The following is a 14,063-nucleotide window of genomic DNA, read 5'->3' as shown; positions in this document are numbered from 1 at the left end:
CCACTAAGGCTTTTGTGAGACTAATATTTTTGGAGAAGCTTGGTAGCCTTGTTCAAAGCCAGGGTAGCCCTCCTTCGCTCTGACTGCACATCTTATAAACCACGGAATAGCGTGGGGCTAATGTGGCAGGGCAATAATAGCGTTCTATCTACTTCGTGTCGGTACTGTCGATCCATAAGAGTCAAAACGTCGCAAGGTGTATGTAGACCATGGGGGAACGACTCTTTTTTGTTTTCCCTTTAGACAAAATATGTCCGCTGCGACTGTTGCTGATAGCTTATACTCTGGCATCTGTTTACAGTTGATTTAATATAGGCGTGTAAGGTTCTAGGCCAAGTTGAGCCGCTGCAGTGGGACCCCCCGATGCCTTAACGAGATAGCTGCTTCTTGATGAGAGGTGGGAGTTGAACGGATTGGCAGCTCCCGTGAATAGTGGGGTCGATTCCTGCATGTCAGACACATCGGTTTGTACTCTGTAACTTGGCGTGATTACGAATCCTTGAGTTTGAACTGACATTCTGATGTGGTCTCTTTCTCAGCGTGGTCCAACGCATGCGTGCGACGGAAATGCCATCTGACCCCCCACAACCCTAAGGCGACCTGCCAAAGGTTGATCCCATTAGTGATCCCGGACGGATAACTCAGCCTCCTGTGAATTTCGTTTACGAACTAAACACCGCTAATCTATTTTTACTGAACGGCCCTCTTGGCAACCAACAGCTGACTGACTCGCCTATGGGGACTATTGGTGGAAATTCTCACGATGTCGGGGCCCTAAAACCGTTTGGGCAGAGATCCACAAGAAACCCTGGTCGGACTTGACAGACGCCCTGGCCAAAGGATTTGAGGCTGGACCATTTCCTTTCTTAGCTGTGCCACTTCTAACTTGAGAATTGGGGACATTGCCGCGTTGTCCCTGCGAATAGAGTGAATACATATTAGAGTGGAGGGTCTGTTTCGCGTGGGTTTCCTCTCGCCCTCGATGAAGGTCTTCATTGACCACCCGTATGTCAATGACTGACTGGGCACCATGCCTTCAGATCAAGAAGAATACCTGCTGCCGCCATTGTCGCGATTATCATACCCCGAACCCCACCGACTACAGAGGTCATGGAGCCCATTCGATCCGGCCCCTCCGACCGACTCCGACCTTTCCCACATTCGCTATGAGCGCGCACCCTCGCACCAGGAGCAGGACATAACATCCCACCATGAGCCCTCTCCAACGGTGGGCTTAGGAATCCGAAACGCGAGACGCAGACCAGCGTCCATCCACTTCGTTGAGGACTTGGACGAAGCGCGTCCCCGGGGAGATTCGCGTTCCCCGCACCTGTCGGAGCAGGCAACGCCGCGGTCGCATACCTCGAAAACACCCCTTGTGGACAGCGAGGTGCGATGTCCTCATAGAGATACAATCGCCCAGCGATGGTTTCGCTGGGTGCCTATGACCATTCTGGTGCTGGCGGTATATGCGACCGTGTGGTCGGGGCTCTATTTCTTTGTCGCCTGTCTGAAGCCGCGATATGGAAACTATATTGGTGTGGACGGCAAGCTCGCGGCCTCGACGGCCAATTTACTCAGTGCAATGTTCGCCAAGACGATTGAATTGGCGTACGTTACCGTTTTTGTCGCCTGTCTGGGGCAGTTCTTGAGTCGACGAGCTCTCCAAAAGGACTCTAACGGCATCACCATTTCAGACATGAGTATGCGGACATGGATCATGCAGCCCGGATCCATGATAGTTCACTGGGAGACGTTGCGTTATTCGGCATTGACCTTTCTCGGTGCGATGACACTCACGGCGACCATCATCGCCATGCTATATACAACTGCAGCTGAGGCATTGGGTAAGTAAGCAGGTTTAGACGGATTGACAATGACGCTCGTGGCATCTCTGATTCTAACCCCTATCACGTAGTATCACCCAAATTGCTCGAAGGACCGCATGAAGACAGAACCCTAAAGGCGAATGTGTCCACCGACTTCTTCAATCCAGATTACATGGGGGTGAACTGCGAATCACCGATCCCCTACGAGGCGGACCCCTTGTACCGTGGTACAACATGCCTCCAAATGCAACACGTCGGACAGGCATACCACAACTACGTGGCTTATCTGAATCGCTGGAGCAAGATGGTTACCAACGGCAAACATGCGTCGGCCGTACTAGAAGAACGACCTCCTCCCTCGGGATCGATCCATGATAATACAACCGTGACTGGAAGCTGGATCGATCGCAGCAATATGACGGAGTTGTCACTGCACTACAACCGGATGGTCCTGAATGTGACGGCTGCCATGCCTCATGCCGGAGTTCTGGCTGCTGCAAAGGAACCCGTCAATGGAGTTAAACAGCCCCAAAATTCATCAGAGGGTCAATTTGACATGATCGCTGCTGCTCCATGTCCTGCAGTGAATGTTCTTTGCGTGGGCATGAATGCCAGTGAGTTGAAACCACTGATATATGACATGTGGCCTGGGAAGAAATTCGACGTGGAGAAATGGGGACAGCAAGAGAAGGAGCTACCTAGCTGGCCACACTCCTGGCTAAATCGAACTGTCGTGGACGATATCTTCGGATGGGGACCAAAGTATGGATGGCGTCCTCCAATCTTCGGCAGGCTTCCCGCGGAGTATCAGACAATCCTCAACCATTCGGCACCGTTTGGCAACGCGATGTATTTACTAGGGAAGCCTCCAAACGCCACTGGAGTCGACTATGCCCTCTGTTCAATGAAGGCGAAAAAGACACCACGTTGCTCGGTGCGATACACTGCATCGGCCAGTGGAGCAAGGTTTAGTACAGACTGTGAAAAGCCGGATAACCCATGGCAGTTCGACCGGTTCTTCCCAGATGCAGAGGATGGCAACTGGAGCCTGGACTGGAAGAACATTGGGTCGGAATGGGGTAATTCCTTGAGCTTGAATGCCGGCATCAATGACGGCAGGGCCGCAAATGACCGATTACTGATGCAGCTCACCCCGTCCGGCTACTCCCTGGAACCAAGTCTACCCTCTTTGGCGGAGGCACTTGCAGTCATGGCAGGCAATACCTTGATTATGGGGACGGAGAACGCAACCTTCCTTCCCTATTGGAATCACTCTGAAGCCTCCCTCGCCGAACCCGAGACTCAATACTTCAACGCCACCATGAGTGTCGTCGATTATCAATCCAGCGGGACAGAGAAGTGGCAGGGCGCCTTCTTTCCAGTCTTGTTCCTCACCTTTGCGACCAGTGTCCTCTGTCTAGGCTATCTTCTGAGCGAAAAGGGACGGCAGCTTACCGACTTCACAGAGCCGCAAAACCTATTCGCTCTGGCCATCAACAGCCCGGCCACATCACGATTGGAAGGCGCTTGCGGTGCCGGGCCCCAAGGTCCACATTTCAAGGAGAAATGGTTCGTGGGTATGGAAGAGGACGACGAGCATTATTATATTCGCACCAAGGCAGAGGAAAACACACCGCTGATTTCGACGGCAAAGGTGTCCACCGAATCTGAACGCCCAAAGTCAGTGAGTCCAGCACTAGAGGAGTACAGAAGATTGTCTACAGGACAAGGTTTTGTGGGCAGGTGGTATTAAAACAGTTTATGTGTATGATATATGCGGAACCAGTGGGACTTTCTTTTGAAGCGAGCGTTTGTTGATAATACATTGCATGTTTAATGTCTATCTTGGGTGTACATCCATACGGCTTAATGCATAGAAAATATATCATAGACTTAATATTATAAGTACCGACTGACCTAAACGAGCAATATACTATTGCTGATTCACAATTTCCTGAATCTCACTTAAATTTGCTTCAACTCGCCATAGCTACTTGTTTTAACCTCTGAAAGGGTTATGAAGAGAAAATGATATTGCTGGAGCTACTATATATATTGTGAACATGAAGTAGCACTATAAATACTATGTCAAGGTTTCTTGCGTGTCTGGGCAATCTATAGGTCATCGAATGAGATGGTTTCTTTAAGTCAGTCAATATATATCCTGCGTGCTCACGGTCAGTCGTAAATGTTCTTGTTACAGTCCTGTCTGTATATGCTCTATAGTACACTGGAAAGAGATACTAAACTACCAATAGGCATGGATATGGCCAAAAGCCCCTTGACTAAAATGCCTGCTTGCCAGTCTTGACGGTTCGGATGACACCAGCCTGCGCCAGCTTCTCAACCATGTTGAACAATACAAAGTCGCATCCCCGCCGCACGATCATGTTGATGCTCACGGGGAACTGCTCAGTCACATTCGACACCGGCGAATGGTAAGGCACTTGGCCCAAGGGAATGGTGAAGTCGGCACAGCTGTAGCAAAATATTAGCTCATATTTCAACTTCGCAATACTAGCGCATTAACCGGACTCACCCAAAAATAGGGCATATCATGGAGCAGGGTATCGCAGCCCCGTCTGGCACCCTTCCCAGAAACGTGGCATTCGGTCCCTCGTTGAGGGCTTTCTCCCGGAAGCTGGGCAGCCCACCAGTGCCAATGTCACATATCAATAATGACTCCGAGCAGGACTGTGGGGTTTCCGGCAGAACATTCTTTTCGAACCAGTCGACACCCTTCCTTTTATCCCGTAAGGCCTGGTCGTATGCTGCTTGGTTGATCATGCTGGCGTTGAATTGCGACCACTCCTTGCGCCACAGTGGATCTACTGGAGGGAATCGTCCTTCGTAACGGCGTCCCCATTCAGTCATGAGAGGGTCGGCGACAGCGACATGTGATGACCAATACGTTAGGGTAGCTGTTGCCATTAGCAGACGGTCCAAGCTGTCCTTCTTGTCCGAAAGGATAGGTGCATCGACGAGCGTGGCGCTAAGGTTCGTGTGCTTGATAGTCATGTTGAGTGCGTTTGCTATGCTCGAGAGAACAGTGTCAACGATCTCCTGGGCGGCGGGATTAAGAAGGGGAAATTGCTCATCCGGGTACAGGATCTGGGCTGGGAATGTCGTCGTGTCCTGCACCGACAGAGGAGATAGTCCAGTAATCGATTCTGGCTGGTGAAGCTCTGGAGTATACCATGCCTTGGCAAACTTGGCCCATTCGGCTGGGTTCCGCCCGAGGACACCAGCTGTGTCCTGTGCCCAATTCTGGGCAAGCATGCCCTCCAGCGTTATCATTCCCTGACTGGGTCGGTTTCCAAAGGTTCCCGTCACAGCTGCTGGGCGACGAATTGAAACACCAGTGTCACTCCCAATCGCTGCATCCAGCCAGTCGTACGCCGCAATCGAGCAGGCCCCACCGGACGTTGATGCTGCGCAAGTCAAGTATTCATCACCCCTTGGGTTAAAAGGAGCTTGCCCATCAGTCCAATCCCAGGGATTCGCACCGGACGCAAACTGTGCCAGCTTTTGCTTCCCTACGAGAACCGCGCCCAGATCCACCAGCCGCTGAATCGCGGGCGCAGTTCTGTTGGCAAGAGACGTGGTCTGAATCCAGGCCTGGCTTCCCGCTGATGTCTGCAGCCCTTTGATGTCGAATATATCTTTGACAGCCACCCGTTTGCCAGCCAACGGCCGTGAGTCTCCCCATGCTTGGATGCGGCTCGGAACCGGGACCAACGGTGCCCAGAGCCTGGAAGACATAGATTGAAGTGGCATAAAGGAGCCGCTGCCATCATTCGATGGATATATACCGGTGACAAAATCACGGTATGTGTCTGGGTATAGGCGGTACGTGTCTAGAAGACTAACCTTGTCTTTCGACATTACGGCTGTATATGGACCAGGCGCTAGAATCTTAGCGGAGGTGTATTGCACCAGTATTGCTCGTCCACTCTGGATCTTGAAGACACTGGAGTCAATAAAGATGATCTCAGCACCGACACTCGAAAGATATTCCAAAGCATCAGCCTGTATACTGGCATTGGGGGCTGATGAGGTGATATAGACGGAACCGAGAAACCCTGCCGAGAAAACGTCGTCATTGGCCAGATAGCTCGAGATTATGACGCTGATGTAGTGCGCAGTCACGATAGTCTCGTTTGCAATGATGACTGTCAATGCTTTGATTCTGCCAGCAGCGTGGGGATTATTATCTTTGGGGTTGATGATTGTCAATGTACCCTGGGGACTTTTTGCATTGGCAAGATATGTAGTGTCGCCCAGTTGATAGGTGACAGCTTCAGCTGCTTCGTATATGTTTGATAGAGAAACATGGCTTGCTCTTCCACCTTCGAAGACCGAGGCCAAGGCAAGGGCGTTGATCAAGATTTGCGTCCACGAAACCATTTTGGTCATGACTTGTTGTTCACCGAATGCAATGTTACTATCTCTGATTATTATAAGGAGATCCTATTATAGCGTGGGTGAAGGGTAGTGGCTCAGTTGAAGCAAGGGCCTCAGCCACGACATGCACGTTTCCTGGGATGTCTTAAACTGCGACTTCTGATTGCTGTAATCGGCGTTTGTACCGTGAAGCCAAGTGCTATGGGACCATTTCTTACGTGGCTTACCATTCTCACTGCTGATTCACTGAGCCAGGATAAAGTGAAGGTAATCACCAAAGGTAATGAAAGGTAGGATGGTTGTTGGTGCTACTCCGCTCGCTCATCAGAGAAATTGAGTCATGTAACACAGGCATTGAGTTGAATGTAGTCTAGATGGCCGCACGACTGGAAGAACTCCCCAAGTCTCTTCCTGTTCCGTAATTGAGGGATATTTCCTTTTTCTGGTAACACCAACAATCACTTAATTGGATTCAATCCACTGGACCTGACATGATGGCGTTTCTTCCCTGGTGTCGTATTGGTGACAAGGAAATTGCACGATCGACCATTAATTTCCTCATGGCTTGAAAGTACCATAGAGTGAGCTGCATGGATCCTTGGTGAGGTTCGGACTGGTAGTACTGTTGCACAAGAACAATAAGCAAGGTTGCAGCTGAACCTCTCAGGGGAGAGTATCATTCCCCGAAGCAATCTTCTCCATTGCACCGAGCCCGAAACCTATTTTTTCTTCTCATTCACTTTTGTTCTGTTTCCCGCTTTTTGAGATAACCTTTTGCTTTTTCGACTGAGTCAGATAATTCCATTCCGGGTGCGTGTGACGGAATGGAAGGTCAAGGCCACGATCAATTTCCGCGTCTTTGTTACATGGTCCGGCAGACATGTAGATCTTTGGGACAAGTCGAACCAACCCGATCCGTCATGGTCTTCTTTGGCTTTGAAAAAGCTCGTCGTTGTACGACTCGTTCCTGACAAAGAGAGTTCCTTTTCCCAAGAAGCATTCGAATGTTTCCCTCTCCTTGCTGCACGTGGCTACTACTCCGGAGTAGGTCACGTCACCCCATATCATGTGCTGTCACATGTGTTTGGCTTTCCGTTTTTGTCCATCCAATTGACCCTTCAAACATCAAAGGCACTATGGAATTGTTCCCTGGCATTGGGCGGTACTTTCACATCTCCAGTAAATTCACTTTATTTCTTTTACTTTTGAAGACTGCAGGACATACTTCTTCCCGACGTGCAGCTGCAAAACCAGATGGTTGGTTATTCCCCGAATTATGCTCGCCAATCACCTACACGACACTGCAATGGTGAACCTTATGGATACCCATCGACATAGATCTGAAGTCAGTTCTCACGCCTGTCTCATAGAATACAATATCTCCTTCCATACCCACACCATGGCGAAGCCACATTGACTTGCTGCATTCAGTAGCTGAAGCCCGTACGTGCAGTGCCAATGCGCGCGATATACGCGACGGCGCGGCTTAAATGGCTTAGGGTCTCTGCACGTTCAGGCATTGGACATTTCTGTTGTGCTTCATATCAGGAACGAATTCTTTTATGGCATAAATGATCAGCGCCGTTGGGTCACGGTACTTGCGCACGGTCGCGATCAACGTTCTCGATAAGATCAACCCCTCGCATGACTTGAATTCCATGGTCGCTCGTCGAAAAGAGGAGTTGTTCCTGGGAGCACAGGTACGATGATAGGAGGGAGTGCACGGCGATTGGTTTCGCATGAGCTGAGAGAGATCGTTTGTCTTGTCGCGTTAGATTTCACTAATCGCACTAAAAATTCGAAAAGAGTCTGAAAGTGGGTCTTTTTGTTGCTATGCAGCACACTATATATTGATGTCTCAGGAAGAAGCGACAGACTCCGACTAACAGAGCCCTACATATCAGACAGGGGACAAGTACAACAGTCCCCTATTTTACGCCTGTTCCTGGCTCTCATTCTAGATTTCTGATGTTATCGTGGATTGAGTTCAAGACTTGAAACAAATGAAAACTTTATGCGTTTAATCACACCGCTCTTGTCCACATGGAGTTTTCCGTGCCCCAGTCGTTCGAATCATTGGCTTAGGTACCGAGCTATCTATACATGAAACCGACTTGCTTAATCCATCCAAGTGCAGGAATCGCGCGGGGTACCGGCCTCTAGCCGTGGATAAGGGTTGCTTGTTACTTGCAGATCTCCGGTTCGGACTCCGCTTATCATCGTGTTTCTTGCATGGCACGTAGGGATCAAGGACACTGATTGACAAACCAAGGAAAACCGCTTTTGCATTGAACGTCTTGAATAGGGCAATGGGCCCGCCAGGGGCACGCCCGACTCTTAGCGCATGTACTAACACAGACTCTAATGCGGGATCCGTGCCCGATGTCACATCGTGCCCTGTTCCTCGGCACAGCGGGCAGCAGTCTTGTGCTATTGCTTATGCTTCGCAGTCTGGACACTATAGTCCCTACCAACTATATGGACTCGGTGGGGATTCAGCATCTAACGATATCGGTCCTGTCTCGTATCCGGCGCCTTTATCCACCACCATACGCCCGGAGTTGCTTCCTAATACATAACCCGGGCATGTGTGAGGTTCCACCATACTGGTCATGGAGCAGACCTCTCCATGTTTCAACTCACCTCAATCCGTGTCTTGTACTGTCTTCATCGCACCACTGATTGCGGTGTGCGGCCATGATGGGGTCCTTGAATATCCCTCCTGAAGAAGTCTCTGTGTATATCGGGGACCGGCTATTGATATTTACGGCTCTCTTCGTTCCTCTTCAAATATTCTGCGTTGCTCTACGTTTCATTTCTAGACATAAAGTTCACACACCATGGGGCTTGGATGATGTCGTGATCTTGCTTGCGCTCGCTGAGCAGATGGGTATGGCAGGCATTAGTATCGGTTAGTGGAGATGATATCCAAAGCTGGGTTGCAGCAGAGATGCTGATTCTTGCTCTAGGTGCTGTGAAGTTCGCTGGCGTCGGACATCATATCCCATGGTTAATGGTGAAAGACCCAGCCAGTCTGAGGATTTGGGCGAAATACCTCCTCGCTTTGTCATTTCTCTATTTAGGAAGCGTTAACCTTCCCAAGTTCTCCATCCTATTGTTGTACAATAGGCTGTTCCCAACCAAGAAAATGGGCGCGATCATCAAATTTATGATGGTGGTCTTGGGGCTCATCACGATAGGTACGATTGTTGGCGCGAGTCTCGTCTGCCGACCCTTCTCCACTAACTGGGATGGCCCTATCCCTGGCAACTGTGGTAACAAGAAGGTTCTTTACATCTGGGCCAGTTTCCCTAACATTGTGACTGATATAATTCTACTGCTTCTTCCAATGCCGGTGCTGTGGTCACTTAACGTCAGTCCACGCTTGAAAGCGGGGCTGACCGTCACATTCGCAGTAGGCAGCATGTGAGATAAATAATCTTAACCTCTGGAGTCTCACTGATACTGACTTGAAATCGCTTGTTCCTCAGAGGACTAGTCACTTCCGTTATGCGCTTCCAGATCTTTTTCCGAAACAACGCCTTTTCCGATGGGACCTGGGTAGCTGTTGAGTTGATTATTTGGACCCAGGTCGAGACTGGGGTTTACCTGATATCGGCCTGCTTGCCCACATATAGACCACTTCTTGAGCAGGTCGGATCCAGCCGGATAGTTTCCAGACTCAGTCGCTCGAGATCACGACGAGGGACTGGGGCCAGCGAGGCACGGGACACCTTGCCACTGCACACAGTGACTGCTGTAGGCCAGCCGTACTATCGCAACGACGAAATATATGTTGGCAATCCACGTCATAAGTTTGAAGTCACCATTAGCCACGAGATCGTTCAACATATTGAGCCGCAAAAGATGTACAGTCGTCTATGAGAATCTCTTTTGGCCGAGACATGTGTGTATATTGTGCATTGAATGGTACTTCTGACCATTTCCAAACCCATTGGGCTTCTGGTAGCATAATATAATATTCCAATAGCGGCTCCTCTACTCTCATCTTCCAAGCGAAGGATTAGCGACCGGTTTCTGCCTTCACGAGTCGAAACGCCCGAGGCTTCAAATATGACATCAACAATACCATCTCGCTAATTACTATTCGCCGTCATCAAATATATAGCTCGTTACAATTCCCAACCAGCACTGTTATTTTCGATTCTTCAACTTGCCGTTGCCCTACCGTCAAGACTCGACCTAGTAAGGTATACATCGTCTATACAGCCTTTGTCCGTGATGACCGAATCTTTGTCGATACTACTGCTCAGCCGACCGCCGTTGGACCACCAGGTGGCGAGATAACCGGTGCTTTGGCCCGTCGACGGCTGTTCTAGCACCATAATCGCTGATGTTTGATTCCAACTAGATAGTTCTGCCAATGGGGAAAAGGCCTTCCATGGAATGACATGAGTTATTTCCCAAGCATAATACCATTATCACCGTCGAAACGAGGTCTTCATGACGGCGTCGTGTGGCTGATGCGGCAGGCAACCTATTTCGATTTGATCAACCGCAGCATCCTTCCATAGTCTACGCGTAATGTTCCAACCCATATTTGAAAACCTATCTTGTCCTCGAGCTCTTCTTCACACCTACCCTGCCATAGACCAACCCGCAACCAAGGTGCGATATCCGATCGTGCAACCAGCTGACCATGAGTCTGGCGTCTAACCAGGGACTCAAGTTCTGGGGCAATGAATGCGCGCTCAAGTCGAATGCTCTAGACCGGTCCAGGGACATTGAATACAAGCGATGACTTGTCTGTGGGTTGGACTCCGCCTTCAAGCCTTGTGGGACCAAATCTTATAAATAGACCAGATATGGCGACATATATTTGCCCCCGTCGATAGTGTCCATAGTGCCTTACGCCGCCTCGGATTCGGACCAGGAAATATTTCGTGTTCATCCCTCCTGTGTCACCCTTTTGTCCGAGGCCCGGCCGGAATGCATGTACAGTTCACTCGCTGTGTTGGACAAATCCACAGTCACAGGAGGTACATCCATTGTGTTAGACTCAGTCGCCCGACGGCTATATTTGAAAACAGAATTTGTTACGCGCGGTTACACGAGGGGTCCTGCCTTTTCTTTGTTTGACGTTCACGCTCCGCCTCATGGAAGGTGAACACGAATCTTCGGGCCATCCAGAATTCCCTTGAGCTGGGCAATGTCTAACCTTGCCTCTTTCTTTCTTGAAACCCTTTCCGTTGCGTGATTTAGCCTAAATATGCTTTGAAGAATGGATCACATTGGGGTGTGGATATATATTATCATCGCTATTGATCGTAAAACTCTATGAGTAGCTCATGTCAGGCCCCTAAAGGTAGCTAAACAACCTTATGCTTCTTCAGTAGTGGCCGGGTTGAACGAATAGATATATCACACCTACACTATAGACAAATGTCAACCCGAAGAAACTCACAGACGCTGTACCCGCGGAGAAATAACTGAACCGCCAAACTTGTGTCGGCCATGCTGCCACATCTCCTCCCAAAATGCCGGCATCTGGGGAATAGCATCGGCCAACTTCCGAAGGCCAGTAAATCCCCGACGAGCATGGGCCAATGGAACTCCGGCACCCGGCTGATTCAACGAATTATTAAACACCTCCAGCGACATGGGACCCCGATACCCTGTCGCAACCACAGCAGCAGCGACCACATCCACTGGCATATAACCCCCTCGCTGCCATTCGTACGGAAACAGCCGGTGACCCCTCGACCAGGGCAGCAAAGCCGGCACGTCCGGGTCGGTCGGTGGTCGGAATATCTTCGGGTCCATACGCTCGGCATCACCGACCTGGAAGAAAAAGATACGGTCGCCCGGAACAGACGCCACCAGCCCGGCCATCGACGCACAAAGTACATCGACCGATTCCTCGGGCGACGAATACAACCGTCCATGACCAGCGGGGTTATACGGATCGGCATACTCCACCGCCAGCACATTAAAAGCGTCGATGATCAGCCCGACATTCTGGCGGTTCGCCATCCGGACTACCTCCCACGTAGATGCCCATGTATTTCGCGTGGCCCATGAGAGCCCCTCATATCCAATCCGCAGCATCGGTCCCCCGTCGGCCTCGGCGAAAGCACGGGCCATGTCACCCAACTCTGCCAAGTCTCGGGCCACCGTCTTCAAATCGGAGGTCACGCCATTGTCCGTCCGGATATTGGAACACATAAATACCAGATCGGTATCGAATGCGCGCATGAATGGGAACCGTTTCGCCACCAAGTCCAGCGATGCCCGTCGCTCACCTGGATCTTTGATGCCCTCGATCTTTCGAAGCGGCTGTGTGCACGCGATCCGCATTCCCAGCGATTTCACCAGATGACCTAACTTCCGGGCAACGCGGAGGTTATCTTTCGTTGGTTCCCATAATCGATCCCCCGGTAAGCCATGTTCTTCAAGATAGGCCGCCCAGCATTCATCGAATAGATCAATGCATTTGTATCCCGCGTTAGCCGCTGCTTCTAGTCGCGGCTGCAGTTTATGGTGTCTCCAGTTCCCGAGGGAGAGGGTGGCGATGCCGAATTCATTGGGAATGGAGAGGGGTGGCCAGGGGATTGGCATGATGACTTTACTTGTTGTGTTTGGATACAGTGTAAAGAGTACTCTATCGATATTGGTCCTTGAGATAGATGGATAGATCGGATGGAGGAGTGAGTCAGGGGGGTTGTCCCAGGATGGGTGACAGAAAGGCGACAGTTCTCCCCACGGGGTTGTGCGGCTAAGCGTTGTGGGGATGAACACTTTTCCCCGGGCTAAATCTTTCAACTTTCAACTCCTATAATGTCGCTATTGGCTGGTATGAGGTCTTGTTCATACAGTATACGGATATCTGTTTTGTTGTCTGATCTCCGGAGCATAAAATAAGTCGCCGGATGAGTGGGGCTCCAAGCGGTGAGACCGGGCGGGATTTATTTAATTGACCGCGTCAACCATGGATTTGATATATCAAGACTGATATCAACGTATGGGGCCAGAGAATATGGTCATGACCACTGCAGTACCGGTAACTGCTTCTGAATAGATCTTCTGTTCCACCGATCGGGAAACATCTGGCACGGCATGACAGTCTTGAGGGAACAGGGAAAAGCGCAAAAAAAAAAAAAAAAAAAAAAAAAAAAAAAAAAAAAAAAAAAAAAAAAAACCCCCTACAATAAAAATAGAATAAAAATACAGAAAGAGAAACAAAAGGAAAAGTAAGAAAAAGGAAAAGTCACGAAAGCAGAGGCTAAAGAGGGAGGGAAGCTGGAGGTGGAAAGCAAGAAGAATCCAAGGTAACGACGAGGAAAGTGGAATGATGCATAATTCAGTCAATCCAGACGGAGGAATCACGCACATCCAGGGCGTTCACTAACAACACAACTTCATCGCATCCCACTATACAATCGACAACACACCGTCTTGGCTGAACAACAACGAGAACCTAAGGACCAAATAAGACCCTGGTCATTGATATTGCCTAAATGGCTAAATGATAAAGCTTTTCAAGGCACTGGTTCAGCGGAGATCAGGTGGAAACAGCCAAGCCTCTCGCTCAACAATATCACCGAAATCGACCAATCTGACGCTGAAGGAGTGATGGATGAGACCATTTCTTGCGGTCGTTCCGGTCGTTCCAGAAAACAAGCAAGCGTCTGTGCTCGCCAGCAAAACAAATGCATCAGTTACAGGGTCCTGGCCGAATTAAATCACAGCCGACAGGACGCCATGTGGATCTGATCGACTAGCAAGGCAATCGGAATGAATATCTCCAAAGAACAGACGCCGAAATCCCCTCAGTCTCCTCATGTACTCCACATTCGGTCTCCGGTGGGG

The 14,063-nt window shown here is 50.0% G+C and overlaps 4 protein-coding genes across 4 annotated transcripts; 2 read left to right on the top strand and 2 right to left on the bottom strand.

Annotated features, from left to right (window-relative positions):
- Window positions 1-802: 802 nt before the first annotated feature.
- BDV38DRAFT_250700 (uncharacterized protein) lies at window positions 803-3,720 on the top strand. The gene is made up of 2 exons (XM_032054977.1): window positions 803-1,847; window positions 1,919-3,720. The coding sequence occupies exons 1-2, from the start codon at window positions 1,031-1,033 to the stop codon at window positions 3,580-3,582; spliced, it is 2,481 nt and encodes an 826-aa protein (XP_031911972.1). The 5' UTR covers window positions 803-1,030; the 3' UTR covers window positions 3,583-3,720.
- Window positions 3,721-4,114: 394 nt separating this feature from the next.
- Window positions 4,115-6,236, bottom strand: BDV38DRAFT_284387 (amidase family protein; the record flags this gene model as incomplete). Its single annotated transcript, XM_032060249.1, has 2 exons — window positions 4,115-4,307; window positions 4,369-6,236. The coding sequence occupies 2 exons, from the start codon at window positions 6,234-6,236 to the stop codon at window positions 4,115-4,117; spliced, it is 2,061 nt and encodes a 686-aa protein (XP_031911971.1).
- Window positions 6,237-8,711: 2,475 nt separating this feature from the next.
- Window positions 8,712-10,539, top strand: BDV38DRAFT_120084 (uncharacterized protein). The gene is made up of 3 exons (XM_032051106.1): window positions 8,712-9,144; window positions 9,203-9,659; window positions 9,725-10,539. The coding sequence occupies exons 1-3, from the start codon at window positions 8,931-8,933 to the stop codon at window positions 10,116-10,118; spliced, it is 1,065 nt and encodes a 354-aa protein (XP_031911970.1). The 5' UTR covers window positions 8,712-8,930; the 3' UTR covers window positions 10,119-10,539.
- An 860-nt stretch (window positions 10,540-11,399) lies between these two features.
- On the bottom strand, window positions 11,400-13,010 carry BDV38DRAFT_120113 (sugar phosphate isomerase/epimerase family protein). The gene has a single exon (XM_032051107.1). It carries the CDS (start codon window positions 12,810-12,812, stop codon window positions 11,655-11,657), a length of 1,158 nt encoding a protein of 385 aa, XP_031911969.1. The 5' UTR covers window positions 12,813-13,010; the 3' UTR covers window positions 11,400-11,654.
- Between the last annotated feature and the right edge of the window lie 1,053 nt (window positions 13,011-14,063).

The sequence above is a fragment of the Aspergillus pseudotamarii genome, assembly GCF_009193445.1.
Source record: "Aspergillus pseudotamarii strain CBS 117625 unplaced genomic scaffold BDV38scaffold_38, whole genome shotgun sequence".
In the NCBI taxonomy this organism is placed as follows: Eukaryota; Fungi; Ascomycota; class Eurotiomycetes; order Eurotiales; family Aspergillaceae; genus Aspergillus; species Aspergillus pseudotamarii.
This window is presented reverse-complemented; position numbering and strand designations above follow the sequence as displayed.

What these genes read in the sequence shown, in the direction of transcription:
- BDV38DRAFT_250700 (XM_032054977.1), top strand. Translation starts at nt 1,031, where the DNA reads ATGCCTTCAGATCAAGAAGAATACCTGCTGCCGCCATTGTCGCGATTA. An exon ending in AACTGCAGCTGAGGCATTGG is followed by an intron (nt 1,848 to 1,918) that starts GTAAGTAAGCAG and finishes CCTATCACGTAG; the next exon opens with TATCACCCAAATTGCTCGAA.
- BDV38DRAFT_120084 (XM_032051106.1), top strand. Translation starts at nt 8,931, where the DNA reads ATGATGGGGTCCTTGAATATCCCTCCTGAAGAAGTCTCTGTGTATATC. An exon ending in TATGGCAGGCATTAGTATCG is followed by an intron (nt 9,145 to 9,202) that starts GTTAGTGGAGAT and finishes TTCTTGCTCTAG; the next exon opens with GTGCTGTGAAGTTCGCTGGC. An exon ending in ACATTCGCAGTAGGCAGCAT is followed by an intron (nt 9,660 to 9,724) that starts GTGAGATAAATA and finishes CTTGTTCCTCAG; the next exon opens with AGGACTAGTCACTTCCGTTA.
- BDV38DRAFT_120113 (XM_032051107.1), bottom strand. Translation starts at nt 12,812, where the DNA reads ATGCCAATCCCCTGGCCACCCCTCTCCATTCCCAATGAATTCGGCATC.